The sequence below is a fragment of the Corylus avellana genome, chromosome ca2, assembly GCF_901000735.1.
Source record: "Corylus avellana chromosome ca2, CavTom2PMs-1.0".
NCBI lineage: Eukaryota > Viridiplantae > Streptophyta > Magnoliopsida > Fagales > Betulaceae > Corylus > Corylus avellana.
The window spans coordinates 15,357,919-15,372,879 of NC_081542.1; the positions used below are offsets into that span (position 1 = coordinate 15,357,919).

At 36.0% G+C, this 14,961-nt stretch overlaps 1 protein-coding gene across 1 annotated transcript; it reads right to left on the minus strand.

Moving 5' to 3' along the window:
• Positions 1-535: 535 nt before the first annotated feature.
• Positions 536-11,380, minus strand: LOC132170993 (U3 small nucleolar RNA-associated protein 14). The gene is made up of 12 exons (XM_059582178.1): positions 11,209-11,380; positions 10,544-10,909; positions 9,316-9,466; positions 6,757-7,232; positions 5,133-5,354; positions 4,676-5,011; positions 3,954-4,292; positions 3,779-3,859; positions 3,606-3,686; positions 1,880-2,263; positions 1,259-1,390; positions 536-1,044 (listed from the first exon to the last, which is right to left on the minus strand). Exons 2-12 carry the CDS (start codon positions 10,901-10,903, stop codon positions 862-864), a joined length of 2,745 nt encoding a protein of 914 aa, XP_059438161.1. The 5' UTR covers positions 10,904-10,909; positions 11,209-11,380; the 3' UTR covers positions 536-861.
• Positions 11,381-14,961: the final 3,581 nt, after the last annotated feature.

Consider the following 14,961-nt stretch of genomic DNA (forward strand, 5'->3'; position numbering starts at 1 on the left):
GTCAACCTTAAATACTGCTTATTAAGTTCAAATTGTGTAATATAAAACTATAAATCAACTTTAATTTAATCTGGTCTGTTTAAGATTGCGATTTCAAAAAGTACAATTTTAAAACAGGTTAAAAAGTAATTTTTTTATCAAATATTTGTTATACAAAATCAAGATTTTGGCTTAAATTCGCATTTTTTTAAATAAGCACCCCATAGCCTGCTTATAGAAATTACAATTATTTTTTTTCATATTTTAGATTAAATACTTTTCAAATCACAATGTCAAACGCCTTACATTTTGCGATATGTTTTAAAAATACAAATTATTCTTGAAAAATCGCAATATCAAACACCTTACATTAAATTCTTTTACACTAAGCAGCTAATTTAACGTTAGATTCATAGACTATACAGCATTACCTCGTGCAAATGCAGCCACCATCCTCTATTGTGCTTAATTGAGAGGTAATAATTTTCTTTTATTAAGGCACGTAAATCGTCACTTGTGTTTGCTAGGCTACAATCAGTTTAACAGGACACAAGAATTTCAGGCGAAAATTCAATTACTGAAAATAATAATAATAATAATAATAAAATATTACAGCTAATGAATACCCGCAGATACATGGATTGAAACCTCTCAAAATTCTCACTTCCTTGAATCTTGACTGCCTTAAATTACGCAATACGCGAACAAATAATTTCACAAATACACCTATCGAATTCTATATAACTAATAAGTTAATCTTCCTTCTACTTTTGCTGTATTACTCCATTGTTCTTCCCAAACATGGAAAACTGGGAACGACTTCAGATCTTTAGGAAGAAAGGAATCAGAAAACAAAATCCCCAACAAACGGGAGGGAAGGCCTCAGTTGACCTTTGTGGTTTTGCCCTTTGTCGTCTTCATCTTTTTAGTCGTTTTGCCACCATTGCTTTTACTCTTGTTCATCTTCTGTTTCTGTCCACTCCGTTTGTGATCCTCCGTATTTTCATGAGGATTCACTTCCTTGAACTCGATTGGTTTTATAATCAAACCAGCTCTCTTCACCACCTGCACAGAATCGTTCAAGTTGAGAAATGAGAAATACAGGCAAATAAATTACACCCATCAATCAATTCATGGGAGAGGAGGGAAAAAGGAAAGTTCTTCATTGGAGGTTATCTTTTCATGTGGTAGTTCACTTAGTTAATTATCTTCCCAAAAAAAAAAAAAAACCCTTCATCAAAGTACCCAATCTGCAGTGGTTTTGTAGTGAGGCACTTACTTCAGGCCGATTAAGAGCTCCAACAGCCGTTGCTGGGTTGAATTCAGGTCCAATTGGCATGCGGATGCTCTGCTCAAAAACTTCCTTGGACGTGAAGGGGTAAGGCAATGTTTTTGTAAGAAGTTTCTCAGCCTGCCAAATTCAAATACAGAGAAAATGGGTCACTTGATCAGCAGAAAAGGGAATAATAAAGCAGACCCTTGTGCATAAAAAGCCAAATAACAGAACACCAAGACTTAATTAGAAGGGCAACATGAGAAAACTTATACCGCAATGCACCACACAACAGTAAATGATTGCCTGAGGTACTAAACCATATATCTACCTCAATATGACAAAGAGAACTCTCTTTGATCTTTAACATTTACCCATTTAAAAAAATCATTTTCAGAAACGTGTAAAACTGTATATTTTAGAGAAATTATCATTTTCAGTGACCACTCAAACAGTGAATCTCAATGCCTGGTGACTGCTTAATTTTGGATGGTAGCTCAAATGTCTACCTGGCAAAGATACAAACCATATGCACGTTAAAAACAGTGACTTATAAATCCATTTTTGCATTGTGAATTCATATCAAATTTCAGCATAGCTATTGGAGATGCATTTAGGACCACAAACCTTTACATCCAACTTCTCAGAAATAATAACATGTTTGAGATGTGCATCCTTCCTCTTCTTAAGAGCTTCTTCTCTCTTCCGCTTGGCATCCTCATGTTCTTTAAGCATCCAAGAAGGTACCCCTTTCTTTTTCTGTACATTAGTCCACTGGCCCCAGCCAGGAAGTAAAACAGGCTTTTCAGGATCAGGATTTTCCTGGTTCAGAACCTTCTGTTTATCATTCTCAAAATCTTCCTCCACATCATCCCCCGCAAAAGCTTGTCGAATAAGCTCTGCTTGAGAAGGAAGTTCATAAGATGGTTTAGGACCCAAAGCAAGAACCCCATCCACCATCTGCCCTTCACTCTCTGTATCACTATTCTCACTCACTTCCTTCACATGTTTCTAAAACAGATAAATAACAAAAAAGTCAGCAAGGCACTCAGTCATAAAAATAGCAGTGCAAATATTTAAAAGATAAATGAACAAATAAATGATTAGCTAAGAGATCATGATCTTTGGATGGGTATACAAAAAAAAACACCAGTTTATGCAAAGCTTGAGAGATAGTTCCGTAAGTAGCATTGGGTTTCACGGATTTTTCCCAAATTCTACCAAAATTTCTACAATTACTCAAAACCCTTTTTAATCTTTGGATCAGTATGTAAGAAACATTAATTTGAATTCACCTAACACAAACACCTCTATTGACTCAATTCTTCAATAAGCCATATAGAAAATCAACATCAACGGGAGAGAGACAGGGTGAGAGAGAGAACACGGAAAGGAGAAAGATGACCTCAAGCAGAAAATCTACTGATTTCCGAAATCCTTCATTCTGTAGAGACAGAAAGTCTAAGAGAGAGAGAATATCCCAATCCATAAGATCTTCACATCGATGGAACTAGTAATGATAGGAAGTAAAAAGAAAATCCTAACCCATTGTTACTGAATAAAACAAGAGTCTGTATTGTAAACTTGAATGGACCTTATTGTTGACAAATCAAAAAAAAGTTTCGATTCTCAATCATAAAAGCTTCTGTAAAACAGTACATGGAGGTACTGACTAAAAAAAAAACAGTAGATGAAGGTATTTTAGAATAAATGAGATTCATGGCATCCTTCTTCCTACCAATTCCACAGAATTTGACCAAAAAATAGATCAATTTGATCAAAAATATTATCAACGTGTTATTTCTTATACGTAACCAGTAAGTTTGCAGGAAATCAACATCAATTTCAATCTTAGAGGACTATTTATTTCTGAAGACAAACAAGTAAGTGTTGATTCAGACAATTGAATTTTTAACAAAATATGTTTTATCCAATGCAGTTAGAACTGACCCTACGGATAATGGCAAGTGGATCTTTTGGGTATATGTTATTGTTAGGGAGTAGGTTATGCCCCAGAATCCCTTATCAAGAGTAATGATAGAGCTTCATTAGACTAGAGCCAATCTTAAAGTTCAGTGATTTGTGAATGTTTTAGAGTTAACTTTATAATAGGTCCACAATATTTCCACCGAGAATAAAACACTAATGTTAATGTTGTTAGGCCATACGCTGGACTGATTTCGTAAATGTTGCATGAGGGTTATGTCATCCTTTCTTGATTTCTTAATTGTAGTTTTTTGCTGGCTGACGTGTCCTTGCAATGACATTATTTGCTTTTGCAATGATTAGGAAAATGTGCTCAAGGATGTTATTTAATCCAGTCAACTTCCATCAACTAATAATAATATCATACCTCTAAATCTTGATTATGTTCAGGTTCAACAGCCTTCAGGGACTTTTTGCTGTTGGCGTCCACTTCATTTCTGCTGTCCATCTGCTCATTGTACACATTATGATCAGTACAAAAATCCCTCCAAAAGAAAGAAAATCCTAAGTTTCCTCCAAAACATTGGCAGCAAAACTAACCTTTCTCCATCTGTCTGATGCAAAAATAGCAACTTCATATGTTGTCTTGGGACCCGGGTCTCTAACAATATCATCAAAGCTCTGTGAACCATTAAAAATAATATTTTCACACTTACAGATCAAGAAACACAAGTCTAGGAGAAAGCAGAAAGATTGCTGGAAGAAATCCCATTACCTTAAAAACAGAATTCTGAGGTAAAACAGAATCAATTTTAACATCCTTCTGCAAATCATTACTTCTGTTGTTCCCCACATCAACAATATTTTCTTTGGCCTCCAAGTCATCTTCACTTTCACTATTAGCATAAAAGTTATCTGATTTAGTAATATTTCTCAATTCTGGAGCATGCATTTTAGCTGCAGCACCAAATACCCTTCTACCACTTGAAGCCTTTATTTTTGGATTTTCTGCCCCACTTGAATCGTCCATCTGCCTCAAAGATGATTCAAACTCTTGAAGAGCAAGTTTAGCTTCTTCATCAGCTGCCTCCTTTCTTTTCTTGAGCCCACGCTCCTACACAAAAGCAAATTAAAGAGAAACCATAACTATGTATACATCAAAACATAGCACATGTCAATGACTTACACTACAAGGTCCAAAGCAAGTTCCAACTTAATAAATGTAGGGGTTGATGGGGACAGAACAAGCAGAAATTGGAGTCACACTGTTCTTTTGTGAATTTGGTCCTTTTCATGTGGCCCCCAGCCTTTTTAAAAGCAAAATAGCAATGTGCTGACAGAAAATATGCTGCAAATTTCTTAATCTTTTGAGGCATCAAGGGGTATAGGATTAGAACCAATAATTTTACGTCTCCATGGAAGCTATAATTTACACCACCAGCAAAATAATATAGTACAACTTCTTAAGAAAACTAACAAGAGAACACCAAAGATTACCATGAAAGGTAAAGAAAGCAATCCTGATTTAGGCACTTCATCTTCTTCTTCTAATATCTTGAGGGTCTTCTCTTTCGCTTTTTCTAACAACTTGGATGTCCTATCCTGATTTTCAACAGCTGAATTTTCATCTGCATCATCATCCTCATCACTAGTGTCATCGCTACCACTGCTGCTACCGTCTTTCATAGAGTTCATTTTTCTCGTCAAAAGAGAATGCTGGTGGAGCTGTTCGGATATAGCAGCTCTAGTACCCTCATCTTGCGCCTGCAAACCACGCCGTAGAACGCGTGTTGCCCATTTGGAGGTGTTTTTGTGTTTAAGTGTCATGCGTTCCTGCATGAATTTGGAAATAGAATAGATTTACTAATCCAGTTTACTTTTTCAGCATAACAAACACTTCATAAAAATTGACCCTCTATCGTCTATCTACAAAATTATTAACAAAAATGGTCACCTCTGCCCGTTTGAACTCTTGCTTCAATGCCTGCTCTTTAGCAGCTTCTGGATCCATTTCAATCTGTGCAGCTGCTCCCTTCATTCTATCTTTCTTCAACAAACGATGGTACGCTTTAGATTTGATATTTTTTATGTGCTTTGCCTTCATTTCATGACGGAAAAGAAGGCTGCGCATTTTAGCAATACGATTCTGCCGCTCCTTTTCATCTTCCACAGATACCTGCCAAGCATGATTGAAAATGAGACACATTCCCCACAGACCAAAAAACAAAAGGCAAAGTTGAGCTTCACACAGGCACAGATCAATAATGTCACACATAACAAACATCACAAAACCTGTAATTCAAAAGATCCTCCCAAAAAATCGGAAGCATCAAAGCACCTAGCTGATATTCACACGTAACTTGACCAAAAAAATAATAATAATCATTTACTCCAAGTCTCTATAATAGCATGAAAGAATAAAGTGCAGCTTATATAATCACCTAGCTGAGATGATTCAGATGGAGGTCATATCCCATTATCACAATTCCATTCCATCATATTATATAGAATTTTATAGCTATGTCAGCTCTTAATAAAAATGATTTTATGGCATTACAGCCATTTTTAGGTGCCGATTTTGAGAGAGGGTATTTAGAATTTGGATGCAGTAGGCACTACCAAATTGGTGACCTTCAAAATCTCTTTCTAAATGAGAGATCCAGATGCTGCCAAAGAGATTCAGGAAATCTTTAAAGCTCTATGCACTCAGTACCTGAGTGAAAAAAGACATTCTATCCACCTGTCTCTATCCACCAACTAATCGCAAGTTCTCTAAATCCACAGTTCTATAGCTCCCTTTTTGGGTGTGGCTTGGATTGCTTATCCTTCAGAGATAGTGATTTTTTTGGCGGCCAGAAGGAAATGTTTCATGTAAAAAGCAATTAAACCTGATTTTTCTCTTCCATAAGAATCAACCTTTTTCCTGCAAAATTCATATTTCCAATAATTTTATAAATTAACTTTCCTTTCTTTCTGGACGCTTTTGATGTTAATTTTGTTTTGAAATGTATATGCTCACTTTAGAGACATTTTGTTTACTCCATGCAATGAAAGCCACCCACAAAGCAGGCACAAATTTTTTTTTTAAGAAGCAGTTATAGGACAATAAAAAAATAAAATTGAAGTGGGTTTGTGGATATGCATCATCAGTAAGCCATTGGACATATAATGACAAAATCCAATTATTTCACTAGAGTGCATAAAAATGATTTCAATGCTTCTTTTTTTTCTTTCTTTTTTTTATAAGTATTTCAACACTTTCCTGTTATTAAATTCTCATGTTTGCCAGTAGTCTCCCACACGTCCATTCACAGAGGAGACATCTTTACTTCGATAATTTCCACAATTGTCTTCAACATAACCAAGTAGATAGAAAAGCTTTAATAAAATATGCAACTTCAAGAATTGCCATTAAATCCTAAAGTTGCAAATGCTTAGGCAGATTAGTAATTTTTACATAACTGTATCACAAAGGGAAAAACACTTTCAACAGTAGGGAAAGTGGAGGGATTGCTATACCATAAATGATAGAACACAAGATTTATTGAAAAAAAAAGGGATATATATGACTTCCATACCTTGTTTAATTCAAGAAGCCTGGAACCATCTTTTCTGTGAGCTTCCATAACATTGTCATGATAGATCAATGATGCCATTTTCTTCTCAAATTCAGTTCTAGGTTCAAATTCAGAAGCTATTGCTCCTACAGTTGAAAAACCTAGGCTTGTATCTTCATCAAAATATATGGTGGGTGCCTCCCTGTTCCTCTTGACTATGGGCTCCCACTTGGTAATCTCTTTCTGTGATATTTTATACGCTGTACCCCTCTCCACCTTCTCCCGAACTGCTTGTGGAAGCGGAGCTTCAATAGCCTCAGATTTCTTCAGTTGATCCATTCTCTTTCTAAGTTTGCCAAAACCAGGTTTATCTTGAAGAGGCCCTAGAAGATCTTCCACCCTAATGCGGCCATCACCATCCAAAACATCACGAGTAGGATTATACTCAGACTCTGGATATCCCTCAGATATAACAACATTATCTTTCTTCCTCTTCCCTGTGTACATAAAGTTGAATGAAATCATGTTACAATATCCAAAAGGATAGATGGATGGCTTCTAACAGCCACAAGAATAATCCCTAAATGCCCCATTCGGGACACATTTCATTTAAATTCATTGTGGAAATTTTTTCGACAACCAGGCAAAACACAGGCTATTTTAATCTTCGAAGATTTAATCTTTCAGAGGTCTGCCCTCTGATGGTACAGTTCTCTAACTCATTTGGATACAAGAATTGCTATCAACACAGACACGTAATAAACACCCACAGAATTTCAATTCTTTTCTGGGTAATAAGAATTTATTAAAGAAAAGACAATGTACACTGTACGTATGAGCTAAACCCGCTCAAGAGATATTTTTTATTCATATAAACCTGACAAGGTGAAACACAATGCTTAGGCATGAATTATCCTTGAAAATACTAATCTTCAAAACTTATATATTGAACCATCAGCTTCCGTCATAAAGAAAATCCTAGAAAGTCTTTCAAATACAGCTCACCAAGTAATTCAGTACAACGATAATTAAGTGTTCCTTACATGCCACAGCTCTTTTGAAATTGCTTCAACACCAATGAAGTTAAAGGTTCATAATTACTTATCAAAAAACCCAATGCCACAGCAGTGATTGGGGGCTTTATTTCTGGTTTTCCAGTGGGGCTAGGAGTGATGATCTTGTACCTGCATCCCATCTCCTTTTCGCTGATGATACCCTCATTTTCTGTAGGAGTGCTCCAGATAATTATCTGGAGTGCTCCAGATAATTTTTGATGCCAAAGATGTGTACTCCTTTGCTTTGAAGCTGCGTCTAGGTTGAAGATTAACTTAGCTAAATCAAAATTGGTTCATGTCGGTAACGTGCCAAATGTGAGTAGGTTGGTTCGTATTCTGGGTTGAAGGGTCTCATCAATGTTGCCTATGAAATATTTGGGTCTCCCTTTGGGTGCTAAGTATAAGGCTAAGTCTATATGGGATTCTATAATTGAGAAAATGGAGAGAAAATTAGTTTGATGGAAAAGACTTTACATGTCTAAGGGTGGTCAAGTACCGTTGATTAAGAGCAATCTTTACAACATTCCAACTTGTTTCCTTTCCCTCTTCCCTATCCCAATAGGTGCAGCTAATCGGTTAGAAAAATTGGGCAGAGATTTTTTGTGGTGTAGTGTGGATAATGAGCCTAAATTCCATCTTGTTAATTGGAAGAAGGTTTGTACTCCTATTCAGCTTGGAGGGCTAGGGATCAGGAGCTTCACTTCTTTCAATCAAGCTCTATTGGGTAAGTGGTATGGAGGTTTGCTGTGGAGAGCGAGGGTTCTTGGCGTCAGATTGTAGATAATAAGTATGAGAGTTTGACGGGCCGATGGTGTACTAAGGGGGTCACTGGAGCTCATGGGGTGGGACTATGATAAAGCATTAGGAGGGGGTGGGACTTTGATAAAGCATTAGGAGGGGGTGGGATGATTCCTCTAGTGTTACTAGTGTGGAGGTGACTGACGGCTCTCATACCAGTTTTGGCATGAGATACAGCGTTGGAGATCGTCTTTTGAAGGAATCTTTTCCTGAGTTATTTTGCCTTGCAAGGAATAGGGATGCAATGGTTGCTAACCTTAGGAGTGTTAGCAATGATACGGCCCATTGAGACATTAATTTCACCAGGTTGGTGCATGATTAGGAGGAGGACTCCTTCAATGTTTTGTATTCTGCTAAAGTGCGTCAGGAGGCGATGATAGACTTTGTTGGACGCCCTCAAAAAGAAGACCTTTTTGAGGTCAAATCCTAGGTTCTTCTTCCTAACGTTGACGCACCTTTCCCTTGGAAGAGCATTTGTTGGACCAAAGATTTATATAGGTCAGGGCCAAGTTAAACCTAGTGTACCACTAGACAATATTTATATAGGTCAGGGTCAAGTTAAACCTAGTGTACCACTGGACAATGTTGCACCACTCAATGACTTTTCATTGCATCAATACCTCACCTCACTTGAACCCAAAGACAAGCACTTGTGGCTAGCATTTGACTACACTGTTCAATACACCTCAAACTTAACTAATAAAGATATCTTAAAGCGCTACCTTACCTTCAAAAGCCTCACTAGGCATTCCAGTGATTCCTTGCAACATCCTCCCATGCCTTCCATCATCCTCCTCAATCTCATCATCATTGACATTTTCACTCTTGTTCATGTTGTCATCATCCTCGTCATCGTCATCTGACAGCACATTCTCATCCTACATAAGAAATAAAAAAGAGAGAAGTACAAATAAATGAACTGGAAAGCTGTACATTAACTGATGCTATTCTGCAATCAAAAAGAAAGACAGCGGCGACTGGGGAGCTATATAGTTTAGTCAACTTAAGTTTGGGCAAGAGTAAGGCTGTGAATTGAATGTAGCTTACAGATGTGGTCAGTATCAAAGATATGCTCTTCACAATGCAAGATTAGAGAGTCTCAGCCAACCATGCGACAATTAATCGATATTTCTTTGTGCACGCTAACTTCCTTACATAAACTTCGTTATTTTATTTACCTTCACCTGCTTTTGTCTATTTAAATCTACCCAAATCTGTTATTAAGTTCAAGCCATCGGCATCACACCCAAAGACAGGTTACTAATTTACATTTTTTTTTTTTTTTTTTGCATATACAGTTTTACCCTGAATGCTCAAATTTACTCATATCTAGACAAACTAATCATTTCAATTCTTCCATATGCAGAAAATTTTACTCAAATTTCCCAATTACTATTTCATTAGCAGATACAATTGCGAATAAATAAATAAATAAAGATAAAATAAAATAAACGGTCAGCACATTGAATCTCAAATAATTTCCTACATTCCACCAAACTGTGGATTATGAGCTGAATTTTCCAACCCAGAATCTGTTATCTTATTTTGTTCAACTTTCTTATTAGAACTCAATTTCATAATCACAACTAGCTACCAGATTTTGAGACAATATGTCTGGCAACACTTCGAAAGAATAATACGCAAATGCAAACAAAGCAAAGACCACAACTAGTGAGGCGACAAATACATTAAACTGGATTAAAAACTCACACCCATGCCCATATAACAAAAACCAATAAAAATCTAATAATATGTAGCAATCAACTAACAAAACCTCAAAAAGCACACTAGTTTCAAAGGACGGGAACATCAGACAACACAAAATTCCAATATAAAACCACAAAATACGATATTTCACAAAACTCGTAATGATTCAGCAATACAAATCACCTCAAAACAGTTCAAATTCCACAACACAAAGCACCACAGCACAAATTAATAGAGAGAGAGTGAACCTTGTAATTTTCAGGAAGCTCGTACTCGAAGTTCTCGACAGGGTCGAACCGGCGGTTTTTCCTGGACTCCTCTTGGGGGACCCCCTCCTGGTACTCGTAGACGTCCCCCGTGTACAACTCTCCCTCATCGGAATCGATCTCTTCGTCACCCTCACTGTTTGAGGGAAAGTTAGGGTTTAAGCGGCCGAGTTCTTTTCGCAGCAAATTAGGCAACCGGGGACCGCTCCTCTTCCTCCCATCGCTTTTCTTGCCCTTCTTGGCTAGGGTTTTAGACTCTGATTGCTTTTGCTTCCTCTTCTTATTCAGTTTCTTCTCTATGCGCTTAGGCTCGTCTCTAGATTTTCGCTTCGTCTCCGCCATGGCTCACTGTTAGGAAATCGAATATACCACGAAAACAATTACAACCAGCAAGGAATTAGAGCACCATTAACACTACTAACCCAACTACAACCAGCAAATCAATTAGAATTTCCATCTCCTAGAATTCTTATCGCCATATTTCAGCTTCTAAATAAGTCCAAATTCTCGGTTGTCAACTGAAATCTACCCCTTTTTTCTCTGATTTTAGTTGACAAGAACTACGGTTCTTACCAACTGTTATCAGAGCGGTTATTTTTTTGGGTTTTTTTCTTTAAGGGCAGTGAGCCGTCGTGCGAGTGGATTACCTGTGCGAAGTGGTCGTCGACGACGAGGCGGACGCTCGTGGTAACTGTGAACGGTGCTGCAACGTAGGACCAGTTTCACTGGGCTGAGTGCGGAAACGGCAGTCGGTAGCTGACGGCGTTCTCTCCGGTTGTGGCGAAGGCTGGAGGCGGCGGTGTGCAGCCGTTGCGGTGCAATTCTTATTTGCGATTTGTGAATCGTGAGTTGGGTTATTTGGAGGAAGAACAAGGCTGTTTGGTTGCAGCATTTGGTGGGAGTTCTTATTCCAGTGGACGGATAGCGTTATCCCAGCACAGGTACTCTCTCATTCCGATGTGGTGTTAAAATCTACGGTATTTGGTTACAAGGTTATAACTGTCATCCTTATTCCAATTTTACTTTAATCCTGGCCTAGCTTAATCCGTGTAAGGGCCAATAAAATAATTATGCCCTTCACTCGAAGTCAAAAAAGAGAGCTTAATACTACCGACTTAAGTCAATACGCCATGTCTTCTTGTATTAATGTTTTACTAAATGAGGTGTCGTTGGAATCGAGAATGGATTCAAAATTTGTTGAATAGTTAAGGAAATTAATAGAAAATTTTGTTGCAATAAGAGCCAACTAGCCCTAAATAGTCAAGGGATTAACTTTAGGTCAAACAAAAATTAAGAGTCACCAAAAAGTTCGATCACTAAGAGAGCAAGATGCTACGTCAGATGAAAATCAAGAGTCACCCAAAAATTGAGAATATGTCAATATAGTATAAAATTAGGCTTTCCACTGAGATGATTGAGATTCCTCAAAATGGGTATTTAGAGCGGAGCAATTCTTTGAATATCACCACGCACCTAATAATTCAAAGGTGGAGATAACATCAATTAATCCAAAAGGGAATGCTATATAATGATTTGATTGGTTGGTGGCTCATTGTAGAGAGCCAACATGCCATGAATTTGTGTAAGGACACCTTCTTTGATTTGGTTATTGATCATATGACAACTAGGGCTGGGTATTGGTCATATCGGTTTGGTTAATGGGCTTATCTAACCGATAAGCTATCGGTTAACAAAATCCTAACCGATTACCGATTGATAAGAAATGTTACCGAAAATTATCGGTCATATCGGTAATCGGTTAACCGGTTGGTTAAATCGGTTTTTTGTGGGCTTTTTATTAGGCTTTTAACTTGTTGCTAATTGGGCAAAAAATTAATTGTTTTTGAGGCCCAAATACGTTTTGTTAGGCTAAAGCCTAAAATAACTTATTAAAAATTAGTTATTTTGAGGTATATTTTTTGCTAAAATAGCTTATTGAAACTTTTTTTTTTTTTTATATTGATCAACTACAATATAAAATAAAAACCAAAACGACGTCGTTTTGGTTTCAATAATAAATATAAAATTATAAAAACTTATCGGTCATATTGATTTTTCGATAACAAATTATTAACCGACCAATAAGCTTATTGGTATAAAATTTTTAACTGATAATTATTGGTTACGGTTACTATCGGTTCGGTTAAATTCGGTAATCGATCGGTAATCGGTAACCGGTTAATTTGCCCACCCCTAATGACAACGTGGACAGAGAGCTAACAAAGACCCGCAACGTAAAAAAATAATAATAATAAAATTAAATTAAAATAAATAAATAAAGAAAAAAAGTAATAGAAAAAAAAATAATGAAAAAAAGGTAAATGGAGTGAGGGACTCAAGGGGTGGTTTGGCCATCTCCTAAGGTCAAACCCATAAATCAAATTTATGGGTTTGCCCCTAAGGGGTGGTCGAAGCCAACCCCTATGGCTGAGCTGGGGTGGCCAGCCACCCCCATATTTTTTAATTATTTTATTTTACATTTATTTTTTAAAATTTAAATAATATTTTATTATTTTATATTGAGTGGGACACCTGGTAAGTTTTAGACGGTTTGATGAAATTAAACGATCCAGATTGACAAAAAATTTGGTGGGCAATTCTCCAACTATTGCTGGGGATCCTAATCCCTATAGTTGCTAGGTACATTTATCTAGCAACTGTAACATTGAAGAGTCCAGTATAGGGTAATTTTTGTGGGTTTTAGCAGGAAAAAAAAATAAGCATTGTGGTAGTCGAATGCTAGTGCTCTAAAATCTTTTACCCTATTCACTACCTTTTTTTAAAAAAAATAATAATAAATAAATAAATGCTTCTATTATTTCATCATAAATAATAAGACAACTAGAGCCCGAAGACTCTAAATTGAAAGAGCAGTTTGCTCTAAAGTACTAACAATATCAAAAATACAAATTGGGATCTCCTCCATCTAGATTTGTTCATTGGCATGTCTCCCCACTACTTTAGCCAACTCACGAGCCGTAGAGTTACCATCTCGCTTTACATGCCCAATATTGTTAAGGACCACCCTTGCATCCCCCCTATTTGCCCATAAGAGCTCCACTGAGTACCAAATGCTCTTATAGCTTTGACCACTAGAAGTGAGTCCCCTTCAAGTTCAATGTCCTGTATCCCCAAATTCCTGCTGAATTTTGCCACAATTAGTGCTCCCATTGCTTCAGCGACCACTGGTTCTGTAGCGTCTGGATTGTTCTACTAAGTGCCGCGTGGACCTTCTTTTGAGGTATCATATGTACAATGATATTTCACGAGGTAATATTATTATTAAATTGTCGTTTATTTTAAAAAGTTAAATTAAAAGGAAATAATAAATTTAATTATTTAATTATGTTTTAACACTCTGCGTGTGGGCTCAAATTCTTTTTCAACAAGTGAAGTCCAACAAATATAATATTTAATTGAAATTTTAGATAAATGGTCAAGTCAAAGTTCAAACCCATAGCCTACGCTCTAATACCATGTTAAATCATTACTTATTCCAAAAATTTAAGTAAAAGATAAATAGTAAATTTATTCATTTAATTAACAATTTAACCATTAAAATAAATATGTTCAATTTATATTCATTTTAAAAGGGGGCATTTTGGTAATTTTGACACCCACCCATTAGAATTTAACATAAAAGCCTAACGGATGGGTGACATTATAAAAAATTGAAAGTTTGATATACTAAATTGAGATTTTTTTAACTTTGGATAAATAATTGCAAAAGTGATAAAAGTTCAAGAGTGGTAAGTGAAGTTTCCCTTTAATGTTCAAGTTGATATATTTATTTGGGAAAACTTCAAAATACCTTTATGAACTTTCACTTGATTTGACATTACTCTCCAAAGTTTAAAAACTCTTAATTAAGGGTATTGAACTTTTACTTACCGCATTCCATTAATTCCGTTAATTTTTGTCAAAATATCCATTTTTTTATATATATAAAAAAACAAATCAAAGATGTTTCAAAAATATTTTTTATAAAAAAACCAAACACTTGAATCTTTACAAATTTTTTATTTGTTTATAATAAAAAAGGGGTATTTTGAGAATTTTGACAAGATTTAATGGAATGGGTAATTGAAATAAATTGAAAGTTCGATACTTTTAATTGAGAGTTTTTGAACTTTGGAAATACTTTCAAAGTGCGTGGAAGTTCAAAGGGTTTTGTAAAGTTTCTCCTATTTATTTTTTAGAAAAGTATATATAAACTACCAATTGTATCAATGTCCCATTTATACTACCAAAAAAAAAAAAAATTGTCAATGTCTCCCAAGGCTACAAAAAGACAAAAATGACCATAAAAATGTTTAAATAAGACAAAATATATGTATAAATTCAAAAAAAAAAAAAAAAAGTAAAAAGAAATTTAAAAAAACCCACTTTTTTTTTTTTTT